Genomic DNA, 27,078 nt, shown 5'->3' on the forward strand with positions numbered 1-27,078 from the left:
ATCTACATCTAAATTTGCATAGATACTCCCCAAGCCACCGCACGGTGCGCGGCGGAGGGTATTCTGTTCCCCTACTTGTCATTTCCTTTCCTGTTCCACTCGCAAATAGAGCGAGGGAAAAAACGACTATGTATATGTCTCCGTATCAGCCCTAGTTTCTCGTATAGTGTCTTCATGGTCCTTACGTGCAATGTACGTTGGTGGCAGCAGAATTGTTCGGCAGCCAGCTTCAAATGACGGTTCTGTAAATTTTTTCAATAGTGTTTCTCGAAAAGAACGTCGCCTTCAAAATGGTGCAAATGGTTCTGAGCACTATGGGACTAACATCTGAGGTCATCAGTCTCCTAGAACTTAGAACTACTTAAACCTAACTAACCTAAGGACATGACACACATCCATGCCCGAGACAGGATTCGAACCTGCGACCGTAGCGGTCGCGCGGTTCCAGACTGAAGCACCTAGAACCGATCGGCCACACGGGTCGGCAACGTCGCCTTCGCTCCAGGGATTCCCATTTGAGTTTTCGAAGCATCTCCGTAAATTTAATGTTGTTTGAACCTACCGGTAACAAATCTGGCAGCCCGCCACTGATTTGCTTCAATGCCTTTCTTTAGTCCGACCTGATATGTATCCCAAACACTCGTGCAGTTCTCAGGAATAGGTTGCACGAGCGTCCTATACGCGGTCTCCTTTACAGGTGAATCACTCCTTCCTAAAATTCTCCCAGTAAACCGAAGTCGACCATTCGCTTTATCTATCACAGTTCTGACATGCTCGCTGCACCTCATATAGCTTTGCAACGTTACGTACAGATATCTGAACGACTTGACTATGTGAAGCAGCATACAAACAATACTGCACCCGAACATTAGAGGTTTCATCTTCCCACTCATCCGCATCAACATGCTATTTTCCACTTTCAGGGCTAGCTGCCATTCAACACACCAACTGGAAATTTTTCTCTCTTACTACGGCCACTTCGACACCTTGTAACACTTATATCCATTAGGAGTAGGTTTATTTTAACTAACTGTGTATCCGCAATTTATGAAGTGTGCATTCTGTGTTGTTTGAACTCCTTGATGTATGGCAAAAAAAATAGAGTTTTATAATGTACAGGGTTATTACAAATGATTGAAGCGATTTCACAGCTCTACAATAACTTTATTGTTTGAGACATTTTCACAATGCTTTGCACACACATACAAAAACTCAAAAAGTTTTTTTAGGCATTCACAAATGTTCGATATGTGCTCCTTTAGTGATTCGGCAGACATCAAGCCGATAATCAAGTTCCTCCCACACTCGGCGCAGCATGTCCCCATCAGTGAGTTCGGAAGCATCGTTGATGCGAGCTCGCAGTTCTGGCACGTTTCTTGGTAGAGGAGGTTTAAACACTGAATCTTTCACATAACCCCACAGAAAGAAATCGCATGGGGTTAAGTCGGGAGAGCGTGGAGGCCATGACATGAATTGCTGATCATGATCTCCACCACGACCGATCCATCGGTTTTCCAATCTCCTGTTTAAGAAATGCCGAACATCATGATGGAAGTGCGGTGGAGCACCATCCTGTTGAAAGATGAAGTCGGCGCTGTCGGTCTCCAGTTGTGGCATGAGCCAATTTTCCGCGGGCTACGCGTGAAACTTGCCCGCACGCGTTCAACCGTTTCTTCGTTCACTGCAGGCCGACCCATTGATTTCCCCTTACAGAGGCATCCAGAAGCTTTAAACTGCGCTTCCATCGCCGAATGGAGTTAGCAGTTGGTGGATCTTTGTTGAACTTCGTCCTGAAGTGTCGTTGCACTGTTATGACTGACTGATGTGAGTGCATTTCAAGCACGACATACGCTTTCTCGGCTCCTGTCGCCATTTTGTCTCACTGCGCTCTCGAGCGCTCTGACGGCAGAAACCTGAAGTGCGGCTTCAGCCGAACAAAACTTTATGAGTTTTTCTACGTATCTGTAGTGTGTCGTGACCATATGTCAATGAATGGAGCTACAGTGAATTTATGAAATCGCTTCAATCATTTGTAATAGCCCTGTATATACGAAAATACAAAAGAATATGTTGGAATTTAAATTATTGTAATATGAATATGTTTATGACAGAAGTATGTTTGTTAAAAGCTGGTTCATGCTTGGAGCACTTGTATTTGTAATACGTAAACGCTGTAGGGAAGTCCCTCCGCAACGGAAGTGGCATGGCGCAATGTAAAAGGTGGGTGTGGCGGTCGAACTGAGTGGCTCCTCCGTGTGAACGGCTCGCAGTATGTGGCTAGCCTTAGCAAGGTACACCTCGACGGCGCTTAGAGAGGTAATTGGAAGCTGCATTAGAAGGGATTTGCCTAGGACAGGGGCGGGCAAACGTTGCACGCGGCTCATGAGCACACAGCGCTGCGCGTGTGCTGCTCGCGTGCAATCGTCGATAATGGCAGTGGCGACAGCCCACATATTGCGGCAGTGTCTTACCAGGCTAAGCTGTGGACGTTGAAGCGAAGCGACCACTACGTAGTGAACGTTGTATTTCAATAAGCGGAAAATGCAGAGTGAATCAAGGAAACGGAGAAGTGGAGATTTGCTGTCTTTTAAAAAGGAATGGGAGAATCATTTTTTTCTCTGTGCAAAAACGTGAAAATTGGAAATGTATAATATGTGACAGTATTCTGGCTGGTCAGCGGAAGTTTATTATTGAACGCCATTATAATAAATCTCAGTATGTTGCCGTTCTTGGTGCAATAAAAGAGGAATTTCTCAGGCGATTTGGAGATATATCTTACTTATCACAAGGTTTTGAATAGTTCTCGAGACAATCTGCTGTTTCTGTAGATGATATTCATCCCAGTTTGCAAATGGAATTAATAGATCTACAGCGTAATTCTCGTCTGAGAGACAAGTTCCTTTTGGCAAGACGTGTAACAGATTTTTATCACGACTTTCCACAGCAGGAGTTTCCTCGTCTCCATCGTGAAGCCATGAAGATAATGTCAATGTTTCGCTCGACATATGTTTGTGAGAGATTTTTTTCTGTTATGAAAGTCTCGGTTAAGAGCAAACATCAGTAATGAAAATTTACGTAACTGTTTGCGTTTGTCTGTATGTAGAAATTTTGTTGCAGACATTAAACGTATTGTAAACTCCACCTGTGATAATTAAATAAAACGTATCGTAGGTAATAGGTACTCTTTCAAGCACTCCTACTAACCTTATTCCTTCATTCAATAAAGCAGGCCAGGAAACAAGATGTATTACAAAGGAAGAAGCGTTGAGACGGTATGGCGGGGAGGGGAGGGAAGCGGGTGGCCAGCTTGCCCCTGTGTGCGCGCAGAACACCTGTTAACTGCACGCATGCATGTGCACCGCACACGTGCAGAATTCCTGCCCGCCCCTGGCCTAGGATATGGATCTGGCTATTATTTGGTATTCACGGAATAATGGAATGGCTCTAATATGTTGAAGATCCGATGCCAAGAAGAGATTTTATAGAGCATTCGCAACATCAAGAGCCGTGAGTACAGTTAGCCGCCATTTCGCCTGCCACTAATCTTCGCCACCGCTTCACAGACTTCATACATTCAGTTACGTGATGTATATTGCCATGGACCAATTAATTTGTACGTTGTTTCAATAATAATCACATAAATTGTCAATTCGTGTTCGAAACCGTAACTTCAATCGTGATCACGAACCTATGCAGGGTCCTCACCCAAGTGTTACTTGCATTGTATCATATTATTATTATTTTTTCTTTCCTTTTCTCCCTCGTTCTTTTCTTTTTATAATCACAAAGCGAAAAAAGTTGTCCAACTAAAACATTCATATTTCTTTACGTACTACACGAATATGTAATAAAAATGGGGGTTCCTATTTAAAAATCGCAGCTGATCTCCGTTTGACCTATGGCAGCGCCATCTAGTGGGCTAACCATAGCGCCATCTGGTTTCCCCCTTCAAGCTAGACAAGTTTCGTTCTTTGTAGTTTTTTCGTTTGACGCTTATTTCGTGAGATATTTGGCCCGGTCGCGATCAGTGGACCACCCTGTATATATATAAAATAATAATAATTTTGTACCATAGATGATACTGGTATAGAAACAAAATAAGTAGAGATACGCTCTTCAACTGATGAATTTTTATATGTTCACTATGTTCACCGTTTGTCTCAATAAGTGATAGCGGGCGGACGTATTAAGAGTTTCACCAAGTTAATTTTGTTAAAAAATGTGTATACCAATTGTACATTAAAATGTTATAGAACGTTATCAAGATAGCAAAATTTATTCGCACAGTCATATTCTGTTCATCATTCCGCGACGCGCCGAGAATCCTTCATCAAGAGGATCGAAACTATCAAGAACAATTTGCGTGAGCAGAGGAGGGGCGATCCATAACTAGTATTGTCATACCATTCTCCATGCACAATAGTGATAACAAGAAAAGGATGTACGTAAATTTACGAATGTTAATCTAATAATGCATCAAGTATTGAAGGTCTGTTGATACTAATGCCAGCTAAAGTTCACTCAGGATATGAGTACTTTCCAATTTCTTTCAATTATTCTTTCAAAATTTCTCTTTTAATTATTTAAGCAGCAATTTTTAATCAGTTTCCATTATACATTATATTTTATGCATGCCCCCCTGTTCTCCTGTTCCCCTCAGCAACTATTCATACTAAAACCGAGTATCCAGATTTAAATGAACAATTCTGGCAGTAATGTGTTTAAAAGGGATTTTTTGTGTAAAGTAAAAGGAGTAGCAAAAATTAAAGTAAGAGTAAAATTTGGATCCTTTTTATTTGTGGACTACTCCAAGTGAAATTGTTAAGGTAGGAAGTTTAAGTACGAAAATTTAAAGATTAATCAGTAGGAAAGTGAAAACCTTAATTATTTAAAAACTAAAGTGAAGTTAGATAAGTTTTTGCTAAAGTATCCATAGTTTATTACAAAATACTTTTGTAGGATTACATTGCAAGATTGTGTAAACATTATTGCCATGAATACCTGCTTCACAGGTGATTAAGGTACAAGTACATATAACTCTTTAATCAACCGATTACTGTACTGTTAGAAGTGAAGTTATGCACATTTTCAAAGATAATGTACTTTTCGTACCCATCAGGAATGGTTCCTTTTGAAGTAAATTAAACCCAGTGTTGCATTTTATTGCCTTGCAAAGTAATTTAAGTGAATGATTAGCTTTTAGAGGTAGTTCTTACTTCTGAAATAATCAGTCCCCATCATATTCTCCTCCTATTATTAAAAAAATGAAGTATTACTGTTACTAAAGAAAATTGCTATATGTAGAGGAGGTTAAACAGTGTACTTAAGGTATTATTTATCTTTGTTTGTGTTATTCATGTCAGTCAAAATAGAAGCCCCGCATGTCCAAAATTTGTTCTACACTTCATGCAGTGATGTTTCAGTATTTTGATTAAGTAAGGTTGGAGTCGAGGTATTGGCAGAATTGAAGCTGTGAGGGCGGGTCATTAGTCGTGCTTGGGTAGCTCACGAAAGGTAAAGGTCCCGAGTTCGAGTCTCGGTATGGCATACAGTTTTAATCTGCCAGGAAGTTTCAAATAATTCTATTGATTGTGGTCGTCATTAGTATGAGCTGGATGTAATTTTGCTCCCCATAATTTATTGGTGTGTGTCTTATTGGTAACTGCTGCTACACACAATACAGGGTGCACTGTGTCAGTTTCTATCCTGTTTGCTATTCAAAGGGAAATCTAAAAAGAAGTAACTGCAATAACTAATATCCAATTTTCTCAAATATATATTTCCAAATTAAGGTGCTTAATTAGGCTGGCGACCTTCATGTTTTTTTCATTCACTTATAATTTTAGCACTTCTGTTAACTCCTAAGGTTAAGGCCCGTTTGGTTTTACTTTTAACTTCACAAAATTCACAATTATGGTCTGATACCCCTTTTCATTAGACACACGCACGGTCGAACTTTGAAATCCTCTCTGATGGTAACATTAGAGTGTTTCACGGCACATTAGTGTTTTAACCTTACCGTACACCAAGACATCATCAGCAAACAATCGCAGATTGCTGCCCAAGATGTCCGCCAAATCATTTATGTATGTAGAGAATAACAACATTAATTCCTTGGGGCACTCCTGACCATACCCTTAGCCGGCCGGTGTGGCCGTGCGGTTAAAGGCGCTTTAGTCTGGAACCGCGTGACCGCTACGGTCGCAGGTTCGAATCCTGCCTCGGGCATGGATGTGTGTGATGTCCTTAGGTTAGTTAGGTTTAATTAGTTCTAAGTTCTAGGCGACTGATGACCTCAGAAGTTAAGTCGCATAGTGCTCAGAGAGCCACCATACCCTTATCTGTGATGAACACTCTCTGTCGAGGGCAACATATTGGGTTCTATTATTTGAGAACTCTTCGAGCCACTCACATATCTGTGAACTTATTCCACATGCTCTCACCTTCGCTAACAGCCTGCAATGGGGAACCGTGTCAAACGCTTTTCGGAAATCTAGAAATATGGAACCTACCCGTTGCCCTTCATCCTTAGTTCCCAGTATATCATGTGAGAAAAGGGCAAGCTGAGTTTCGCACGAGCTATGCTTTCTATAACCACGCTGATTCGTGGACATGAGTTTCTCAGCCTCAAGAAAGTTTGTTATATTCGATCTCTATTTACTATGCTTTTACACCGAACAACGCACAAAATTCTAAGTAAACCACATTGCGTGCACCACTGTTGACTTACAAATCGTTGCTGATTGTGGAAAAATTGAGTCGAAAACACACTCGCGCTATACGTATCTGCTGGGTTTCGTGAAAGCTCACTTCAGAGGCTTTCATGCTCAAGTGCGGTCCTTGTTTGCAGTAGTGATTATGAAATAAAGTAAACGAAAGCTGTTGTGTAACTATCACTCGATGAACACCATCAACTGTTAGATCGCATAGGTTGGTAGCAGCTCCAATGACGATGACTTTCTACTTCTACCAAGTACCGTACCCATCAGCGGCTGCACGAACGAGTAAGTGTCATACAGTAGAGATGAGAGACTCTGTGCCAAACGAAAAGAAATGTAACACAATATGCTACTTAAAATTAACGTCTGAAAATTATTAATTATTATTTGCATTTTGAAGAAATAAGCTTTTGTAGCGCAGTTGTTTCGTAACACCAATAGCCATTTGATGTTTATGAAGATGTGCGCAGCTAGTGTCGTGCGAACTCAAGGATGACTTCTTTGTTCTCAATAAAGGCAACATTACCGAGATGGAAGCACCACTGTGGATATCCTTCTAAACTGGACCGCGTATACATGTAGCAGTTTCATAACTCGGTCGATCGGAAAATTGATTTCCTTTTATTGTACCTTATTGGTAGTTCCCGGAGTATGTTGACACGTAATGTTTATTTCCTTGTGAGCTACGAATTGTTCACAAGTACTAAAATCCCCACTATTCCGACTATATACGTGTAAATTTAATTTCGTATTTTTCTTCGTATGGGTACTGAACTATATTTCACTTTTTAAGGATGATTTTATTTTAAGACAGTACTTCATTTTTCATATATTTGCCTTTTACGACTGTTTCTTCTTATCATTCTTTTATGGTGTCATTGCACCACTTTAGTCAGTCATTTTCTGGTTATCTTTAATTGGTTTTCTTTCCAAATTGCCCACTATATTTTTATTCGTTTCGATCTGTTTTGTCGTTCCTCATACGTAAATACCCTTTTGGTGTTTGTCGTTTGTCTATTTTTGTTTTAATTCTTATGTTTATGTTTCTCAGTTTCTTTAAATTTTCTGTTTTGTTTTGCAAATCGCCCAGAGTTAATTCTAGCTCTTTCATATCGTCCCTGAATTCCTTTATCCATCCTACTTGCTTCTGCACGTTCCAAAGTTACTCTGTGACTTTTCTTGGTAATCTGGCTTTTGGTGTCATAACACTGTGACCAAAAAAGATAATTTTTTTTTCGTACGGTATCTCTACTGAGCGCTAATTCACTGAACACCATTTCATTTGCCACTGTCCACCACTGTCCATTTTTTTTATATTTCTTATGTATGCATGTTCTAGCTGTTCTTCATTCTACTTTTATGATTTTGTGGATTATATTTTTCTGGGTGACTCTGAAGAGAGTTTCACTTCCGTGTGTCATCTGTGGTTGAAGCACAGTCCTGTAATGTTTTAATTTGATTTTGATCGATAGAAATTTTTTATTGTATGTAGACCATGTTAATTTTTGAGTTTTTATCATGTCGTTAGTTCTTTGTTGTCATGCAGGTATCTCGTCCAAGTTGGATATTATAACTTCTCCCAGGGATTTAAATTATTTCGCTATTTTTGCTTTCCTGTTATTTACTTTTATGTGGTTGATTACTAGCGGATCTACTAGCTTTCTCTCTGTCTCTTCGAACGATATCTATAGTCCTATTTTCTGTGCTATATTTTTTAGGGGTGTTATTTGATTTCTGGCTTCTTGTATGTTGTTAGATATAAGTCGTCTGCGACTCCTAAGCAATTTAAGTTTATTTGATCTTTCTTAGTTCCAATTCTTATGTTTTTAGGACTTTCCTCGTATCATTCGCTCATCACGCACTCCAGAGCGCAGATGAAAAGCAATAGCGATAAACCATCTCCTTGTCTCAACCCTGTATTAATCTTAAATGGCTCGGACATTTCTCCTCTGAACTTTAGTTCAGATTTGGTGTTTGTTAGGGTTAAGTTTATCGTTTTTATTAATATGGAACGGAGACCGAAATTCCTTAATATCTTCACCACTGAAGAACTGTGGACACAATCATAAGCTTTATTACACAACAACGCACGTGCCTCTAGCAACACCGCAACAATGTTGCTCAACAATATTTTCGTACATGTTGAAAATAAATTGAAGGTAATACTGATTCGTGTCATTGTCGCGTCCCTTACAGTTGCTAACTTGTACTGGGCATCGAAAGAAAAAAAAAACGATACTTTGTATCGATATGGTACCGAACGTGATGCCCATTTGTGAAATAACGATTTTATGTGTCGATGTCTTAGAAGGAAAATGTCAAAGTCCACGCTCCAGTTGTTTCAGCAAATGTTGATAGATTTTCTAACTACTATTGTCTGACAATAGCCGGAGAACCTCTGCATGCTGACTGTCATACACAACAGTTGTTCTAAGGTAATTATACAACAATTTTTGCCCATTTTAAAAAAATGGGATTTCTTAAAGAGAAACGTAGCGATTTTGAATCCATTATACTTTTTGTAATTTAAGTTCCAGCCTCGTATCCATTTTTTCAGTACTTTAGTTCATTTTTTAACTCACTTTACGTATGTTTTATATCATTTTTAAGTCATTTTATCCATTTTCCAAGTAATTTGAGTGATAATTTTTCAAGCAATTTAGGTCATAAAAATTCGGTTACAGGTGCTTTTTCATATTCGGAAACTAAATGACCACTCAACAGGGATAGCTGTTCCCACTGCCTCCTCCACCAGCCCCGTCACTCGCTGGGGGTGGAACTGGCGGCATTGTCTGCTCAGACTGTGTTATTTTGCTGCGCAGAGCATCGTGCCTGCCACCCAGTTCTCTGCTCCCAATTGAAACTAAGGGTAGATTTTTGACGTCCTAAGAAGCCATAAAATGGTTGATACACTGCTTCAGCTATTTTCATTCTTATTTTTACATCACTGCTTGTTTCAATGGTCATGCCTTCATCATTGTCATCAGACGTTTACCCAAACTCTGGTATTTGCAAAACGGCTCGATCTGAATGTCGTGTGGACTATACAGGCCAAAGTGGACGTAATTTCGATGTCAAGTTCGAAGGGCATATCTATGCTTTTCGATACAACACACCTGATAGATCAGCAGAAGCACCACATACGGAGGACACAGGATATAAATTCGAAAACATAAAAACGTAACGTAAGAATGCTGCAAAATTACATTAAAACCATGAGATAGAAGTGTATGAAGAACTTGAAACATACGCAACAAGGAAGTTACACAGAAACTATTAAATGAAAAAACTGAATCCAAAATCAATCAATTTCTTTAACCGTTTTTCAAATACAGACCTATTAATGTGACACCAGTAAAGTGTAAACGATAGTTATATAGAGCATTTCTGTTAGTAATTTTCAGGAAATAATGTTCCTAAAAAATTAAGTACGTGCACCAATAATATAAACCTTCCAAAGGCACAGTTCCAAATTACCGATTTTCATCACATTTTCATTCTTTTTTTAATTTTCTTGTTACTGTATTGTTATGTGGAACTAAGAATATATAACATAAATATATCTCTATATATTTGAAGCAACTCCTGTCTTATGTTCAGTTTCTTTGCGACAGTTAACATCTTCGAAATGTAAGGTTTGTAAGAATAGTAATTTTGAGTTCTCCTTATTGTGGCTGTGGTAATATACCTCCTATGCTGATCTGAGCCACAACTTCTTCGCTTGTTCCATTTTTTATGGAAGATCTGAGAAAAGCTTGCGTCAATGTGCCTTATGGGTTTCTCAGAGTCTTTTATGGCAACTCCATCCAGATATAAAAAGATAGCATTTAAGTTCTTGACTTCTCAAATTGCAATACGGCTTGTATCTGTAATACGTAGCTATACAGAAATGAATGTTTAATAGCATATTTGTGATGACTATTTGAAACGTATAGCATTTGTAATATTTATGGATATATGGTACTTTTTGCCAAACATCACATAAAATAAAAGAATTGTTACAGTGTAAAGCGTGCAGTGATAAACCGTCGAGTTCGTTATTGCACCTCACAGCAAATATATTAGCTCAGGTATGTAATAGGTAGAGCTTCCTTGTACTTGTTGGCGAGTGGGTTGACTTAAGAATAGGTCCAGAGCTGATTAAAAGAGACTGACATAATTTACAATTGTATTTAGGGTACTGAAATGTAGATATGAAGTACATCTGATAATGTAAATCATAAAAATTTCCATACAGTGCGCTGAATATGAAATTTTAACAAAATACACGAAATATGGGATAGCAGTTGGCAACTACAGATGTTGACTAACTGCACAATATGGCGGAACCGGAGAGAAAATTGCGCTTATATGTATCATCATGACGTTGAGTGTATGAGAATACGCGTTGGCATAGTGAAATATAGTTGTGCACAATGCTGTCATATAAAACAGAATGTTCTGTAAAGTGTAAGCTGTACTCGCAGGTTCCTGCCTAAGCACCGACTCGGAAATCAGGACATTCTGAAAATACCCCAGCAGATTTCTGAAAACGCCGTTTTAAATGGGATTACTGCGCGTGAGCAACCAGACAGTAACCTTGCAACCTAAACTAGACCTCGAACTGCGTTACAGATCCGTCCGCCCCCACCCATGGTCACCAAATTCATTTTTCTTCTGCGCACGTTCACATATTTTCCATGGAGGCACTGCTTCCCCGTCGGTTTGTGACACCAATTCGCAAAAAATCCGCAGAAGGCGCTACTGTAGGTCGCAGCTGATATTGCCAAATTTCGTTCCGTCAAGACCAGTTTAGCCTTCGAGTGCTGTAAATAACGCTAACGATTCTTCACCAGTTAAAGATGACACGCAGCCTCCCAGCCACAGCACCGTCTGCCAAGCACATGTGTATGCCACAAGCAAACTGAACTATGTAAAAGTATCGTAATCCATAATATGGGAATGTCATGACCATCGAAACCGCGTAGTGCCGTTAAAAATGAAAATAAAAATGACTGAAGCAGCTTGACAATAGGTTTTACTTTAGCCGATCCGTCGCAACCCTGTATGACAGTCCATTGATGATGATGATGAAGTCCCATACTCCTTGACAGAGCGTAGGGGACGGTGCGGGAGACCCGCACCGCTGTTGTAGGCGAGGTCCTAGCGGAGGTGGTTTGCCATTGCCTTCCTCCGACCGTAATGGGGATGAATGATGATGATGAAGACGACACAACACCCAGTCATCTCGAGGCAGGTGAAAATCCCCGATCCCGCCGGGAATCGAACCCGGGACCCCGTGCTCGGGAAGCGAGAACGCTACCGCGAGAACACGAGCTGTGGACGATAGTCCATTCTGGACGACGTATTTGTCTATGTCTAAAGAGACTACAGAGATCTAGAAGGTACTCAGAAATGCCCTTTGCAGACTGCTAGGGCTTGTAGAGGCGAGTGAGTACATAATACACTCCTGGAAATTGAAATAAGAACACCGTGAATTCATTGTCCCAGGAAGGGGAAACTTTATTGACAGATTCCTGGGGTCAGATACATCACATGATCACACTGACAGAACCACAGGCACATAGACACAGGCAACAGAGCATGCACAATGTCGGCACTAGTACAGTGTATATCCACCTTTCGCAGCAATGCAGGCTGCTATTCTCCCATGGAGACGATCGTAGAGATGCTGGATGTAGTCCTGTGGAACGGCTTGCCATGCCATTTCCACCTGGCGCCTCAGTTGAACCAGCGTTCGTGCTGGACGTGCAGACCGCGTGAGACGACGCTTCATCCAGTCCCAAACATGCTCAATGGGGGACAGATCCAGAGATCTTACTGGCCAGGGTAGTTGACTTACACGTTCTAGAGCACGTTGGGTGGCACGGGATACATGCGGACGTGCATTGTCCTGTTGGAACAGCAAGTTCCCTTGCCGGTCTAGGAATGGTAGAACGATGGGTTCGATGACGGTTTGGATGTACCGTGCACTATTCAGTGTCCCCTCGACGATCACCAGTGGTGTACGGCCAGTGTAGGAGATCGCTCCCCACACCATGATGCCGGGTGTTGGCCCTGTGTGCCTCGGTCGTATGCAGTCCTGATTGTGGCGCTCACCTGCACGGCGCCAAACACGCATACGACCATCATTGGCACCAAGGCAGAAGCGACTCTCATCGCTGAAGACGACACGTCTCCATTCGTCCCTCCATTCACGCCTGTCACGACACCACTGGAGGCGGGCTGCACGATGTTGGGGCGTGAGCGGAAGACGGCCTAACGGTGTGCGGGACCGTAGCCTAGCTTCATGGAGACGGTTGCGAATGGTCCTCGCCGATACCCCAGGAGCAACAGTGTCTCTAATTTGCTGGGAAGTGGCGGTGCGGTCCCCTACGGCACTGCGTAGGATCCTACGGTCTTGGCGTGCATCCGTGCGTCGCTGCGGTCCGGTCCCAGGTCGACGGGCACGTGCACCTTCCGCCGACCACTGGCGACAACATCGATGTACTGTGGAGACCTCACGCCCCACGTGTTGAGCAATTCGGCGGTACGTCCACCCGGCCTCCGGCATGCCCACTATACGCCCTCGCTCAAAGTCCGTCAACTGCACATACGGTTCACGTCCACGCTGTCGCGGCATGCTACCAGTGTTAAAGACTGCGATGGAGCTCCGTATGCCACGGCAAACTGGCTGACACTGACGGCGGCGGTGCACAAATGCTGCGCAGCTAGCGCCATTCGACGGCCAACACCGCGGTTCCTGGTGTGTCCGCTGTGCCGTGCGTGTGATCATTGCTTGTACAGCCCTCTCGCAGTGTCCGGAGCAAGTATGGTGGGTCTGACACACCGGTGTCAATGTGTTCTTTTTTCCATTTCCAGGTGTGTATTTTGATTACGAACTCATGTCCTGAAACATACAGTTTCCGTTCTACGACGGTTTCAATTCAGATGTGTAACACTTCCACGTATGCTGAGGGAAAGTATTGAACAACTGTGCTCCTGCGATACAGTAAACAGGATTCGGTGCACGGTTTCGGAGTATACAGACATGCTCCTTGGGTATATGGCGAAGATGGAAGTAATGGGAGGGTCATATCACGAACGTTTTCCGCGACGTAGCACGCCATCGCACAAACTTTTTTCCCAAGTTACACAGTAGCTCCGAGAACCAGGTACCTTCACCGTGAGGAGGCAGGACCGTGGTGCTCCACGGCAACGCCGCACGTCTGAATTTGAAGGAGATGTACTGCATCGCGTTGAAGAGAATCCGTTAACGAGTATTCGAACAACTGCGCCAAAATGGATGTTAGTCACAGTATCATCTGGGACGTTCTGCGTGAACAACAACTACATCCGTACCCATTAAAAAGGGTACTCGCTATGCGTTCACCACATTTTCCACAATGTGTTGTCTACTGCACGAGGTTGCTGCACTTGGTTCAAATGGCTCTGAGCACTATGCGACTTATCTTCTGAGGTCATCAGTTGCCTAGAACTTAGAACTAATTAAACCTAACCAACCTAAGGACATCACACACATCCATGCCCGAGGCAGGATTCGAAGCCGCGACCGTAGCGGTCGCTCGGTTCCAGACTGTAGCGCCTAGAACCCCTCGGCCACTCCGACCGGCGGTTGTTGCACTGATGCGTCGGCAGATCCCTGTTTCCACGTGAAGTTCTGTTCACAGATGAATGTGAATTCAGTAGGAACTGTCTTCTGGATTCACGAAAATCCACATCTGGGCAGACGAAACCCTCGTATCACGCATGTTCAGGGATTTCTGCACCGGTTTGGTGTTAACGTGTTGGCAGGTATTTTGGACGGTTGTCTAGTCGGGCGATACCTCCTTCCATTCAAGCTAGCTGGTCCTGCATACTTGATCTTCCTACAAAACGTATTGGACCCATTCTTGGAAGCTGTGCGACCGACTGTCGGCCAGGAAAGGTGGTTTGAGCATGATAGCGCACCATCTAATTTCTCATGTGCGGCTCGGAGATATCTCAACGGACGATACAGTGAAAGATGCATAGGTCACAGTGGTTCGACAGTGTGGCCGCCGTGATCGCAGGATTTAACTCCTATGGACTGTATCTCGTGAGGTCATATGCAAAGTTTAATTTATGAGACTCCTTTAGAGACAGAGGAGGATCTGCTGGCACGAGTTCTGTGCAGTTATGAAGTATCCACTGTTCAGCGATCAGCGCAGCACCGCGAAACGGCATCAAGAAGGCGGTGACCCTCGCGCCAATGGAAAGAGCGGGCAACGCCTCACCTCCAGGAAGACGGAGTTCAGGGCCTTCTTCTGTCAACGCTGATTTAACCAGCCGCCCGTCGTTGGTCGGCCCCAGTTCGGTCACTGACTTCGAGAGCATCAGTACTGAGTAATACAAGTGTTGACCAGAAAGTAATGCACCACTTTTTTTTCTTCAACAATTTTTTGCTGAACATAATGAGAATTACACACACGAAAGAATGGTGTTTTATGCAGACACCCTATTTTCCCACGTAATCTCCATCCTGTCCTATGGCCTTTCATCAGCGTGAAACAAGGGCGTGTATGCCCTGTCGGTACCAATGCTTGTTCTCGTCGTAGAGACAGTGCTTCACTGTCTGAATCACCTTCTCATTGTACTCAAACTGTATTCCACGATCGGCCTCATTTAATGGCTCAGACATCAGTTCGCTGCACCATGTCAGGTGTGACAGCCGTGGATGGTCTCCCCGACCGCTGCAAATCGCGGAGCTCCGCCGAACCGCCTTCTGATGACCCCACCCTCGGTGCCCAGCGACTAACTGTACTTCTGTCGACAGCAGATGCTTCATAGACTCTGCATAAGCGTTTGTGAATATTCCCAACAGTTTCTTTCTCTGCAGCGAGAAATTCAATGACGGTACGTTGCTTGTAACGCACATCACCCACAGACGCCATTTTGAAACTGTCTTACAGCTACGCTATCTGTTGGTAGTGATGGAAACCTTAGCGCGCTCACTCAGGAAAGTTGAAATATAACATACGTAACGTTTCTTATTCGTAGAATTGTTTTCGGCCGAGAGTAAAAAATGCAGTGTATTACTTTCTGGGGAACCCTAGTAGAAAAATACACTCCAGGAAATTGAAATAAGAACACCGTGAATTCATTGTCCCAGGAAGGGGAAACTTTATTGACACATTCCTGGGGTCAGATACATCACATGATCACACTGACAGAACCACAGGCACGTAGACACAGGCAACAGAGCATGCACAATGTCGGCACTAGTACAGTGTATATCCACCTTTCGCAGCAATGCAGGCTGCTATTCTCCCATGGAGACGATCGTAGAGATGCTGGATGTAGTCCTGTGGAACGGCTTGCCATGCCATTTCCACCTGGCGCCTCAGTTGGACCAGCGTTCGTGCTGGACGTGGAGACCGCGTGAGACGACGCTTCATCCAGTCCCAAACATGCTCAATGGGGGACAGATCCGGAGATCTTGCTGGCCAGGGTAGTTGACTTACACCTTCTAGAGCACGTTGGGTGGCACGGGATACATGCGGACATGCATTGTCCTGTTGGAACAGCAAGTTCCCTTGCCGGTCTAGGAATGGTAGAACGATGGGTTCGATGACGGTTTGGATGTACCGTGCACTATTCAGTGTCCCCTCGACGATCACCAGTGGTGTACGGCCAGTGTAGGAGATCGCTCCCCACACCATGATGCCGGGTGTTGGCCCTGTGTGCCTCGGTCGTATGCAGTCCTGATTGTGGCGCTCACCTGCACGGCGCCAAACACGCATACGACCATCATTGGCACCAAGGCAGAAGCGACTCTCATCGCTGAAGACGACACGTCTCCATTCGTCCCTCCATTCACGCCTGTCGCGACACCACTGGAGGCGGGCTGCACGATGTTGGGGCGTGACCGGAAGACGGCCTAACGGTGTGCGGGACCGTAGCCCAGCTTCATGGAGACGGTTGCGAATGGTCCTCGCCGATACCCCAGGAGCAACAGTGTCCCTAATTTGCTGGGAAGTGGTGGTGCGGTCCCCTACGGCACTGCGTAGGATCCTACGGTCTTGGCGTGCATCCGTGCGTCGCTGCGGTCCTGTCCCAGGTCGACGGGCACGTGCACCTTCCGCCGACCACTGGCGACAACATCGATGTACTGTGGAGACCTCACGCCCCACGTGTTGAGCAATTCGGCGGTACGTCCACCCGGCCTCCCGCATGCCCACTATACGCCCTCGCTCAAAGTCCGTCAACTGCACATACGGTTCACGTCCACGCTGTCGCGGCATGCTACCAGTGTTAAAGACTGCGATGGAGCTCCGTATGCCACGGCAAACTGGCTGACACTGACGGCGGCGGTGCACAAATGCTGCGCAGCTAGCGCCATTCGACGGCCAACACCGCGGTTCCTGGTGTGTCCGCTGTGCCGTGCGTGTGATCATTGCTTGTACAGCCCTCTCGCAGTGTCCGGAGCAAGTATGGTGGGTCTGACACACCGGTGTCAATGTGTTCTTTTTTCCATTTCCAGGAGTGTAATACTTTTCCAGCGTTCTGCGAATAGTGATAGAGAGCAAAGTAATTGCACGTAGGAGGCGCAGCAAGCACATCAAGCCACTTCATAACGAGAAGTAGGTTATGCTTCTTTTCTTTTTAGAGATAGAGAGTTCTATTAATGTGAAGCTAAATGTACAGATCATTTTGGACTCCTGCCACCGGCCAGCGCAATTTTTCTCCTCCCTAGTTTGTGTGGGTGCTGAATCCCACAGTAGCCGACACAAGCTCTGGCCGCTGCACTAGAAGCTCAGGAGACTCCAGGTCGGATTGAGAGTGTGAGCCGAAACATTCTTCGTAGGTACAATGTTTGTGACGAAGCTGGTGGTCGCCAGATCGAGGCGTTGTTGTACTGCAGTACTGTTCTGTACGTATATTATGCTGGGTTTTTTCTTGTTTTGGAATAATGTAAACACGTAATGTTTAGATGTTAATACAAGCAAATGTGCTTAGTGATAAGTGAATGTTTCCTTCCGAATCGTTACCTAACAATTGTATTGTGCCACGCCTAATTCAGTTCCTAAATCAGAAGTGGATCAGTCAAACATCTGTATTGAATCTTCTAATAATTTCCGGGTATGTAGCCGGATCCCGTCGACATTCTCCCACGATATTTCGGCCCAGAGACGTCCGGCCATCACCAGGTGAGTAAACAACTACTGAAGAGCCCAGGTGCAGTCGCGGTATTTATGCCGAATCTCGCGCATGCGAAATGTACTGGCATCCTACAGCGCATGCGTCAGGTGTTGACATGCGCGACATAGCCGAGTTGTACGTGCTGCCCTCGGTGGTGAAAGTGATAGATCATCTAGTCATTGAGTATCGAATGACGCCGTCGATTCCGCTGTGATTGTATAATTTTAATAACAGGATTCCAATTTTAATCCAGCTGAAAGCCGTTGTCACGGCAAGACGTATTTCCACTGATTCTTTGATTACGGAATCCCAAAATCCGGAACCGGGCCCTGGTTGGATGCGTTAAAGACGATTTACAGCTGAAGAAAGCAGGCGTCTACAAAATTCCCTGTGAATGTGGCTCTGCATATTTTGGCCAGACGACAAGAACTGTCCATGAACGATGTACAGAGCATGAAAGATACACCCGTCTGCGACAACCGTCAAAATCGGCAGCAGCAGAGCACTGTATTTCTTTGGGACATTCAATGGAATACAATGGAACAAAAATTTTAGCTCCGGTCTTGCCGATAATCTTATGAATCGTGACAACGGCTTTCAGCTGGATAAAAATTGGAATCCTGTTATTAAAATTGTACAATCACAGCGGAATCGACGGCGTCATTCCGTACTCAATGACTAGATGATCTTTTACTTTCACCACCGAGGGCAGCACGTACAACTCGGCAATGCCGCGCATGTCAACACCTGACGCATGCGCTGTAGAATGCCAGTGCATTTCGCATGCGCGAGATTCGGCATAAATACCGCGACTGCACCTGGGCTCTTCAGTAGTTGGGTACTCACCTGATGATGGCCGGACGTCTCTGGGCCGAAATATCGTGGCAGAATGTCGACGGGATCCGGCTGCATACCCGGAAATTATTAGAAGAAGAAATACGCAGGGAAAATTTCAGAAGTCACATCTGTACGAGGTGCATTCAAGTTCTAAGGCCTCCGATTTTTTTCCTAATTAACTACTCACCCGAAATCGATGAAACTGGCGTTACTTCTTGACGTAATCGCCCTGCAGACGTACACGTTTTTCACAACGCTGACGCCATGATTCCATGGCAGCGGCGAAGGATTCTTTAGGAGTCTGTTTTGACCACTGGAAAATCGCTGAGGCAATAGCAGCACGGCTGGTGAATGTGCGGCCACGGAGAGTGTCTTTCATTGTTGGAAAAAGCCAAAAGTCACTAGGAGCCAGGTCAGGTGAGTAGGGAGCATGAGGAATCACTTCAAAGTTGTTATCACGAAGAAACTGTTGCGTAACATTAGCTCGATGTGCGGGTGCGTTGTCTCGGTGAAACAGCATACGCGCAGCCTTTCCCGGACGTTTTTGTTGCAGTGCAGGAAGGAATTTGTTCTTCAAAACATTTTCGTAGGATGCACCTGTTACCGTAGTGCCCTTTGGAACGCAATGGGTAAGGATTACGCCCTCGCTGTCCCAGAACATGAACACCATCATTTTTTCAGCACTGGCGGTTACCCGAAATTTTTTTGGTGGCGGTGAATCTGTGTGCTTCCATTGAGCTGACTGGCGCTTTGTTTCTGGATTGAAAAATGGCATCCACGTCTCATCCATTGTCACAACGAAAAGAAAGTCCCATTCATGCTGTCGTTGCGCGTCAACATTGCTTGGCAACATGCCACACGGGCAGCCATGTATTCGTCCGTCAGCACATGTGGCACCCACCTGGATGACACTTTTCGCATTTTCAGGTCGTCATGCAGGATTGTGTACACAGAACACACAGAAATGCCAACTCTGGAGGTGACCTGTTCAACAGTCATTCAGTGATCCCCCAAAACAATTCTCTCCACTTTCTCGATCGTGTCGTCAGACCGGCTTGTGCGAGCCCGAGGTTGTTTCGGTTTGTTGTCCCACAATGTTCTGCCTTCATGAAACTGTCGCACCAACGAACGCACTTCCGACACATCCATAACTCCATCATCACATGTCTCCTTCAACTGTCGATGAATTTCAATTGGTTTCACACCACGCAAATTCAGAAAACGAATGATTGCACGCTGTTCAAGTAAGGAAAACGTCGCCATTTAAAGTATTTAAAACAGTTGTCATTCTCGCCGCTGGCGGTAAAATTGCATATGCCGTACGGTGCTGCCATCTCTTGGACGTATTGACAATGAACGCGGCCTCATTTTAAAACAATGCGCATGTTTCTATCTCTTTCCAGTCCGGAGAAAAAAAAAATCGGAGGCCTTAGAACTTGAATGCACCTCGTATCGAAGGCGCCGTAGACGGAAACGGTAAGTTACCGAACATGGGTTCGCATTCAAAATATTGTGCACTCACTCCGCTCTACAAGTGCTATATGTAAGTTTGTAATTGGAATTTCCGAACACCCTGTATACCATACGTAGGTGATCCTTTTTACTTTTTCTGGCCGCGACAGTGTCGAAACTTTGGACCTTGAAACGTCCGACGCCAACTGACTCAAATCGGACTAGAGGCGAGCTGCGCCAGTAAGCAAAGGGAGGCGCGCGCTGGCGAGCGGACCGCGGCCTGGCTGCTGCTGCTGCTGCTGACCTTCCTGCAGGGCTTGGGGCTGATCTCGAAGCTGGCCTTGAACTGGCGGCGCTGCGCCGACGTCAGGATGGTGCGCGGCCTCTTGGGGCCGCGGCGGCCGTCCCGCGGCCGCGAGTTCTCGTCCAGCACGTCGTCCTCCACTGCTGGAACACCAGGCCCACACGTCGAGGACACCGCAAAAAAAAAAAAAGGTTCAAATGGCTCTGAGCACTATGGGACTTAACTTCTAAGGTCATCAGTCCCCTAGAACCTAGAACTACTTAAACCTAACTAACCTAAGGACATCACACACGTCCATGCCCGAGGCAGGATTGGAACCTGCGACCGTAGCGGTCACGCGGTTCCAGACTGTAGCACCTAGAACTGCTCGGCCACCCCGGCCGGAAAAGAGAACACCGCACCACCGCGCTCAGCTATGCGCGCTACCCATTATACTGTTCTACCAGCTTTGGAAATTGAAATGTTAGGATGTTTCTAAAATGTACTGATTAGCTCTCGTTTTTAGGTAGTTGTATGTATTAATGTATCTTACAAGAAAAGGAAAAAAAAGTACCTTAAAAGCGTATCTTTTTGTAAAGAAAATAAATCTTTTGTTAGTTACTAGTACAGTACACAATAAATTAATGTTCATATTACTACATCGATTGCACCTTATACACTACTGGCCATTAAAATTTCTACACCAAGAAGAAATGCAGATGATAAACGGGTATTCATTGGATAAATATATTATAGTAGAACTGACATGTGATTACATTTTCACGCAATCTGGGCGCATAGGTCCTGAGAAATCAGTACCCAGAACAACCACCTCTGGCCGTAATAACGGCCTTAATACGCCTGGGCCTTGAGTCAAACAGAGCTTGGATGGCGTGTACAGGTACAGCTGCCCATGCAGCTTCAACATGATACCACAGTTCATCAAGAGTAGTCACTGGCGTATTGTGACGAGCCAGTTGCTCGGCCACCATTGACCAGACGTTAACAGTTGATGAGAGATCTGGAGAATATGCTGGCCAGGACAGCAGTCGTTATGTATCCAGAAAGGCCCGTACAGGACCTGCAACATGCCGGTCGTGCATTATCCTGCTGAAATGTAGGGTTTCCCAGGGATCGAATGAAGAGTAGAGCCACGGGTCGTAACACATCTGAAATGCAACATCCACTGTTCAAAGTGCCGTCAGTGCGAACAAGAGGTGACCGAGACGTGTAACCAATGGCACCCCACATCATCACGCCAGTATGGCGATGACGAATACACGCTTCCAATGTGCGTTCACCGCGATGTCGCCAAACAAGGATGCGAACATCATGATGCTGTAAACAGAACCTGGAGTCATCCGAAAAAATGACGTTTTGCCATTCGTGCACCCAGATTCGTCGTTTATACACCATTGCAGGCGCTCCTGTCTGTGATGCAGCGTCAAGGGTAACCGCAGCCGTGGTCTCCGAGCTGATAGTCCATGCTGCTGGAAACGTCGTCGAACTGTTGATGCAGATGGTTGTTGTCTTGCAAACGTCTCCATCTCTTGACTCAGGGATCCAGACGTGGCTGCACGATCCGCTACATCCATGCGAATAAGATGCCTGTCATCTCGACTGCTAGTGATACGAGGCCGTTGGGATCTAGCACGGCGTTCCGTATTACCCTCCTGGACCCACCGATTCCATATTCTGCTAACAGTCATGGGATCTCGACCAACACGAGCAGCAATGTCGCGATACGTTAAACCACAATCGCGATAGGCTACAATCCGACCTTTACCAAAGTCGGAAACGTCATGGTACGCATTTCTCCTCCTTACACGAAGCATCACAACAACGTTTCACCAGGAAACGCCGGTCAACTGCTGTTTGCGTATGAGAAATCGGTTGCAGACTTTCCTCATGTCAACACGTTGTAGGTGTCGCCATCCGCACCAACCTTGTGTGAATGCTCTGAAAAGCTAATCATTTGCATATCACAGCATCTTCTTCCTGTCGGTTAAATTTCGCGTCTGTAGCACGTCATCTTCGTGGTGTAGCTATTTTAATGGCCAGTAGTGTATTATTATATTTTTTAAATCCTGTATAACCTTATTAGGTCCATCTATGACATAGGAGTGCTACCGACAGACTTCCAGAAACGTATAATTGTTCCTGTACCAAAGAAGGCAGCAGCTGCAAAATGTGAACACTACCGAACTCTAAGCCTAATATCACATGCATCAAATATTGTCTTAAAAACAGTTCTGAAGAGAATTGAAGAGAACGTGGAGGATATGCTGAGTGAAGATCAGTTTGGCTTCAGAAGGGGATTGGGAACAAGAGAGGCGATTCTGGCCCTGAGACTCGTTATCGAAAAGCAATTACAGAAAAATAAACCAACTTATATTGCCATTGTAGACATGGGAAAGGCATTTGGTAACGTTATCTGGCAAGAGATGTTCAGAGTGCTGAGGAAAAGTGGGATAAAGTACAAAGACATCCGAGTGATACTCAGTTTCTATAAGAATGAGGGGGCAGTGATTAGGAACTGTCACCAGGAACAAGGAGCAAATATTAGAAAAGGGGTAAGACAAGGATGTGCTCTCCCGCCTCATATATTCAATGCTTACATCCAGGAAGCTATAGACCGAGTTCGAGAAACTACTGAGGTGGGGATCAAAATCAATGGGCAAAAGATAGACATGCTGCGTCATGCAGATGATATTGCTATAGTCACGGAGACAAAAGAAGATCTAGATGAAGTCCTCAGAGCAATGGAAAAAATTCTATGCAATCAGTATGGAATGAGAATAAACAAGAAAAAGACTAAAGTGATGGTGTGCAGAACAGGAGCAGAATATGAACCTCTGAGAATGAGAATTGGAAGAGAGGAACTGGATGTCATAGAGGAATTTACTTGCCTGGGAAGCAAAATGACAAGGGATGATAGAAGCCGGAAAGAAATTGCGAGCAGAATACAAAAGGCCAAAATTGCATGTAATCGGAGAAGGAACTTACTCACCAGCAACATCAGTCTGAAAATAAGGAAACATAACACGAAAGGTTTCGTTTGGAGTGTGGCCCTATACGGATGTGAAACTTGGACAATTGGAGGAGAAGAGAGAAGACGGCTAGAGGCCCTGGAGATATGGTGCTATAGGAGGATGATGAAGATCAGCTGGAGAGACAAAGTAACAAATGAAGAGGTGCTTACAAGAGTACAGGAAACCCGATCTCTGTGGAGGCACATCCAGATAAGAAGACAGAAACTTGTAGGGCACAACCTACGACAAAACAACATCATTGGAACAATAGCATAAGGAGCTATTGAGGGAAGGAGTCGGCGGGGGCGACCGTGGACATCATACATGCAACAGATCATGAATGACGTTGGATGCAACTCATACGTGGAAATGAATAGGAAGACAGACAGAAGAGAGGAATGGGGCTCTGCTGCAAACCAAACTCAGGGTTGAACACTAAAGGGAAGAAGTATAACCTTGCAACTTGGCTTGATTTAACTTAATTGTGTTACATCTTGAAATCATAAATTCTTCTAGAAAAAAAAGCGCAAGTTCCATTTAAGAAGATCAGTGATTGACTTGCTATTAACTTCTGTTTATTTTTCACTCAGTCACTTTGCATGGCGCAATCGTTTCTGGTTTCGGCCCAGAATGCCCATCAGAATGCCCATGATACAGGTCGATGGCGGCATTTAGTGAACAGAAGTTCATATGTTGTCAAACTGACAACAAAATTGACAACACATCAATGCAGTATTCTCGCCAGCCTAAGGCTCCATGCGGTGCAGCCGAGTCGGAGGTGTTGCCCGATCACAGGCGTTACGCGCCGAGGCTATTCGCGGTGTACGGCCGCTCTGTTTTGCCGTGCCTCTTACGTGGCGAAATTACAACGCAGCTCAAGATCCTTCAGCAGCCGTGCATTTAGGGGGCTCCTTGGTCTGACGACGGCAGAGCGGAGTGGAGAGCCAACTGGAGCTCATTTGCCGTGTCAGCAGGTCCACTCTTGGGCCTACGTCCTGCTGCGTGGTACGACGAGCACCATCACAAGTCTTCAATGAGGCTGCTTGCCCACACATTCGTCACTCAGTGAATGGACTTATAACTTCGTGTTAGTGCAACTTAATCTCATTTGGACTTCGGTGAAATTGAAAGTAGAGAGCTAAAAGTAAGAGTGTAACGCCAATCTCACTGTCAGACGCAGAGGAGAGAGCGGATAGGGGGAAAGAGCAAATTGAAGGCTTCTACAAAGGGTAAGACTTATCTGACGACGTGACTAGGGAAGAAATGGAAGCTGATATGGAAGGCATAAGGGGTTCAGTATTAGGGTCAGAGGTTAACAGAGCTTTGGAAGAATTTTACGATCAAATAAGGCAGAAGGGATACGTACATTCCCTCGGAATTTCTAAGATCACTGGGACAAATGCCAAACCAAGCGACTATTTCAGTTGGTGTGTAGAATCTATGAATCTGGAGACATTCCGCAAGACTTTCGGAAAAACATCACGATTATAGCAAAGGCAGATAAGTGCGAGAACTGTAGCACAATCAGCTTATTGGCTCATACATCCAAGTTGTCGACAAGAATAATTTACAGAAGGAAGGAAAATAAAAAAGAGAATCTCTTATCAGACGACGAACAGTTTGGTTTCAGAAAGGTAAGGGGATCAGAGAGGCAGTCCTAACGCAACGATTGGTAATCGAGGCAAGAGTTAAGAAAAATCAGCAATGGTTCAAGATACTTCAAACTCTGAGATGAACAGGATTAAGCTATAGGAAAGGATGAATAATATCCAATTTGTGTAAAGTACCAAGATGGGACAATAAGATCGGAAGACCAAGAACAAAGTGTTCAGATTAAAACGAGTGTAAGACACGGGCACATTCTTTCGCCCCTAGTGTTCAACCTAAACAAACATCGAACGAGCAATTTCAGAAAAAAAGAACGGTTCAATAGTGGGGTTAACACTCAGTGTGAAAGGATATCAATGTTGAGATTCTCTGATGACGTTCCTATTCTCAGTGAAAGTGAAGAACACTTACAGTAAATGTTGAATGGAGTGAAGAGTCAAATGGATATACACTCCTGTATATTATGGATTAAGTACAAACCGGAGAAATAAGTAAGTAATGAAGAGTTGCAGAAATGAGATTAGCGATAAAATTAACATCAATACTGGGGACTACGAAGTAGACGATGTTAAGGAATTCTGCTACTTAACCAGCAAAATAATAAATGTCGGACGAAGCTAGAAGAACATAAAAAGCAGACTACCACAGACAAAGAGGGCGTTTTTGGCGAAGAAAAGTCTACTGGTATCCAATAGAGGCCTTAATTTGCGGAAAAAGTTTCTGAGAATGCATGTTTAGAGCACAACATTGTATGGCAGTTAATCATGAACGGTGGGAAAGCCGCAAAAGAAGAAAATAAATGCGTTTGAGATGCGGTGCTATAGGCGAGTGTTGAAATTATGTGGACTAACAAGATAAGGAATAAGGAGGTCCTCGCATAATCGGCAAAGCAAGAAACATATCGAAAACACTGACAAGAACAGGAGACAGGGTGGTAGGAAATGTGTTAAGACATCAGGGAATAACTTCCATGGCACTAGAGGGAGCTGTAGAGCGTAAAAAGTGTATAGGAAGACAGAGACTGGAATGCACCCAACCAATAATTGAGGATGTAAGGTGCAAATGCTACCTTGAGATGAAGAGGGGAATTCGTGGTGGACTGCATCGAACCAGCCAGAAGAAAGAAAAGGTGATTACTACTGAAATATTGTGTGTAACATCGGTGCTCTTCAGAAGAGAATTAAGTACGTATATATTTTATTCAGTAACAAGTTGAAAGCCATCCATTAGATGGTCGCCTTTCAAATAATTCATTTTATTCTAGTTCTGAGTCGTTAAGCTGTTGCAAAGAAGTTCTGTACCCGGCTTTTAGACTGCTAAGCATAATATAGTCTTTGACCAGTAAAGTGAATGTATGGCTGTAGGAAATACTTTGTAGGCATAGGGAGCTAGCCAATGGGCAACTCATGTGGCAGAGTCGGCTCGAAGCGCGCCAGTTTACATGCGACACAATGCACTTCTACTGCTGTTTCCGCCCACCTGTGGAAGATTTTCTGTATCCTGACCGTTGTTGCTTGTCGGAGTTGTATTATTGTCGACATGTAAGACGGAAGGAAGGTAGATCAGTATTTAACATCCCGTCTACAACGAGGTCATTGGAGACGAAGCACAAGCTCGGAATGATTCAAGAATGGGGAAGGAAAACGACCGTGCCCTATCCAAGGAACTGTGCCATTGAAATCACGGCAGACCTAAATCAAAGTGGCCAGAAGGGGATTTGAGCCCTCGTCCTCCCAGATGTGAGTCCAGTGTGCTGAGCAAAGCGCAATGCCTCTCGGTGGGACGATGAGCACTGGCCACAGGTCACTTTTCGGTGGCGAGTCTCATGTTACAATCTACAAGCATTATGGTAAGATCGCGGAAACTTCGTGTAAGTTTTTGATGTTTTCAGGGCTTTAACTTGTGTTCAGAGCTAACTTCCGTTGTTCAAACAGACATATCGTGTTCCATGCGCGCAGCTACAATATCAGTAGTTCAGTTGTCCATC

General features: G+C 44.5%; 1 protein-coding gene across 1 annotated transcript in view; it reads right to left on the minus strand.

Moving 5' to 3' along the window:
* Nucleotides 1-27,078, minus strand: part of LOC126188338 (LIM homeobox transcription factor 1-beta) — a 154,126-nt gene that overhangs the window by 25,227 nt on the left and 101,821 nt on the right. Inside the window, exon 4 of the mRNA XM_049929936.1 lies at nucleotides 20,473-20,615. Coding sequence (XP_049785893.1) covers nucleotides 20,473-20,615 — 143 coding nt within the window. The remainder of the gene's footprint in view (nucleotides 1-20,472; nucleotides 20,616-27,078) is intronic.

This window comes from Schistocerca cancellata, chromosome 5 (assembly GCF_023864275.1).
Source record: "Schistocerca cancellata isolate TAMUIC-IGC-003103 chromosome 5, iqSchCanc2.1, whole genome shotgun sequence".
NCBI classification, from domain to species: Eukaryota; Metazoa; Arthropoda; class Insecta; order Orthoptera; family Acrididae; genus Schistocerca; species Schistocerca cancellata.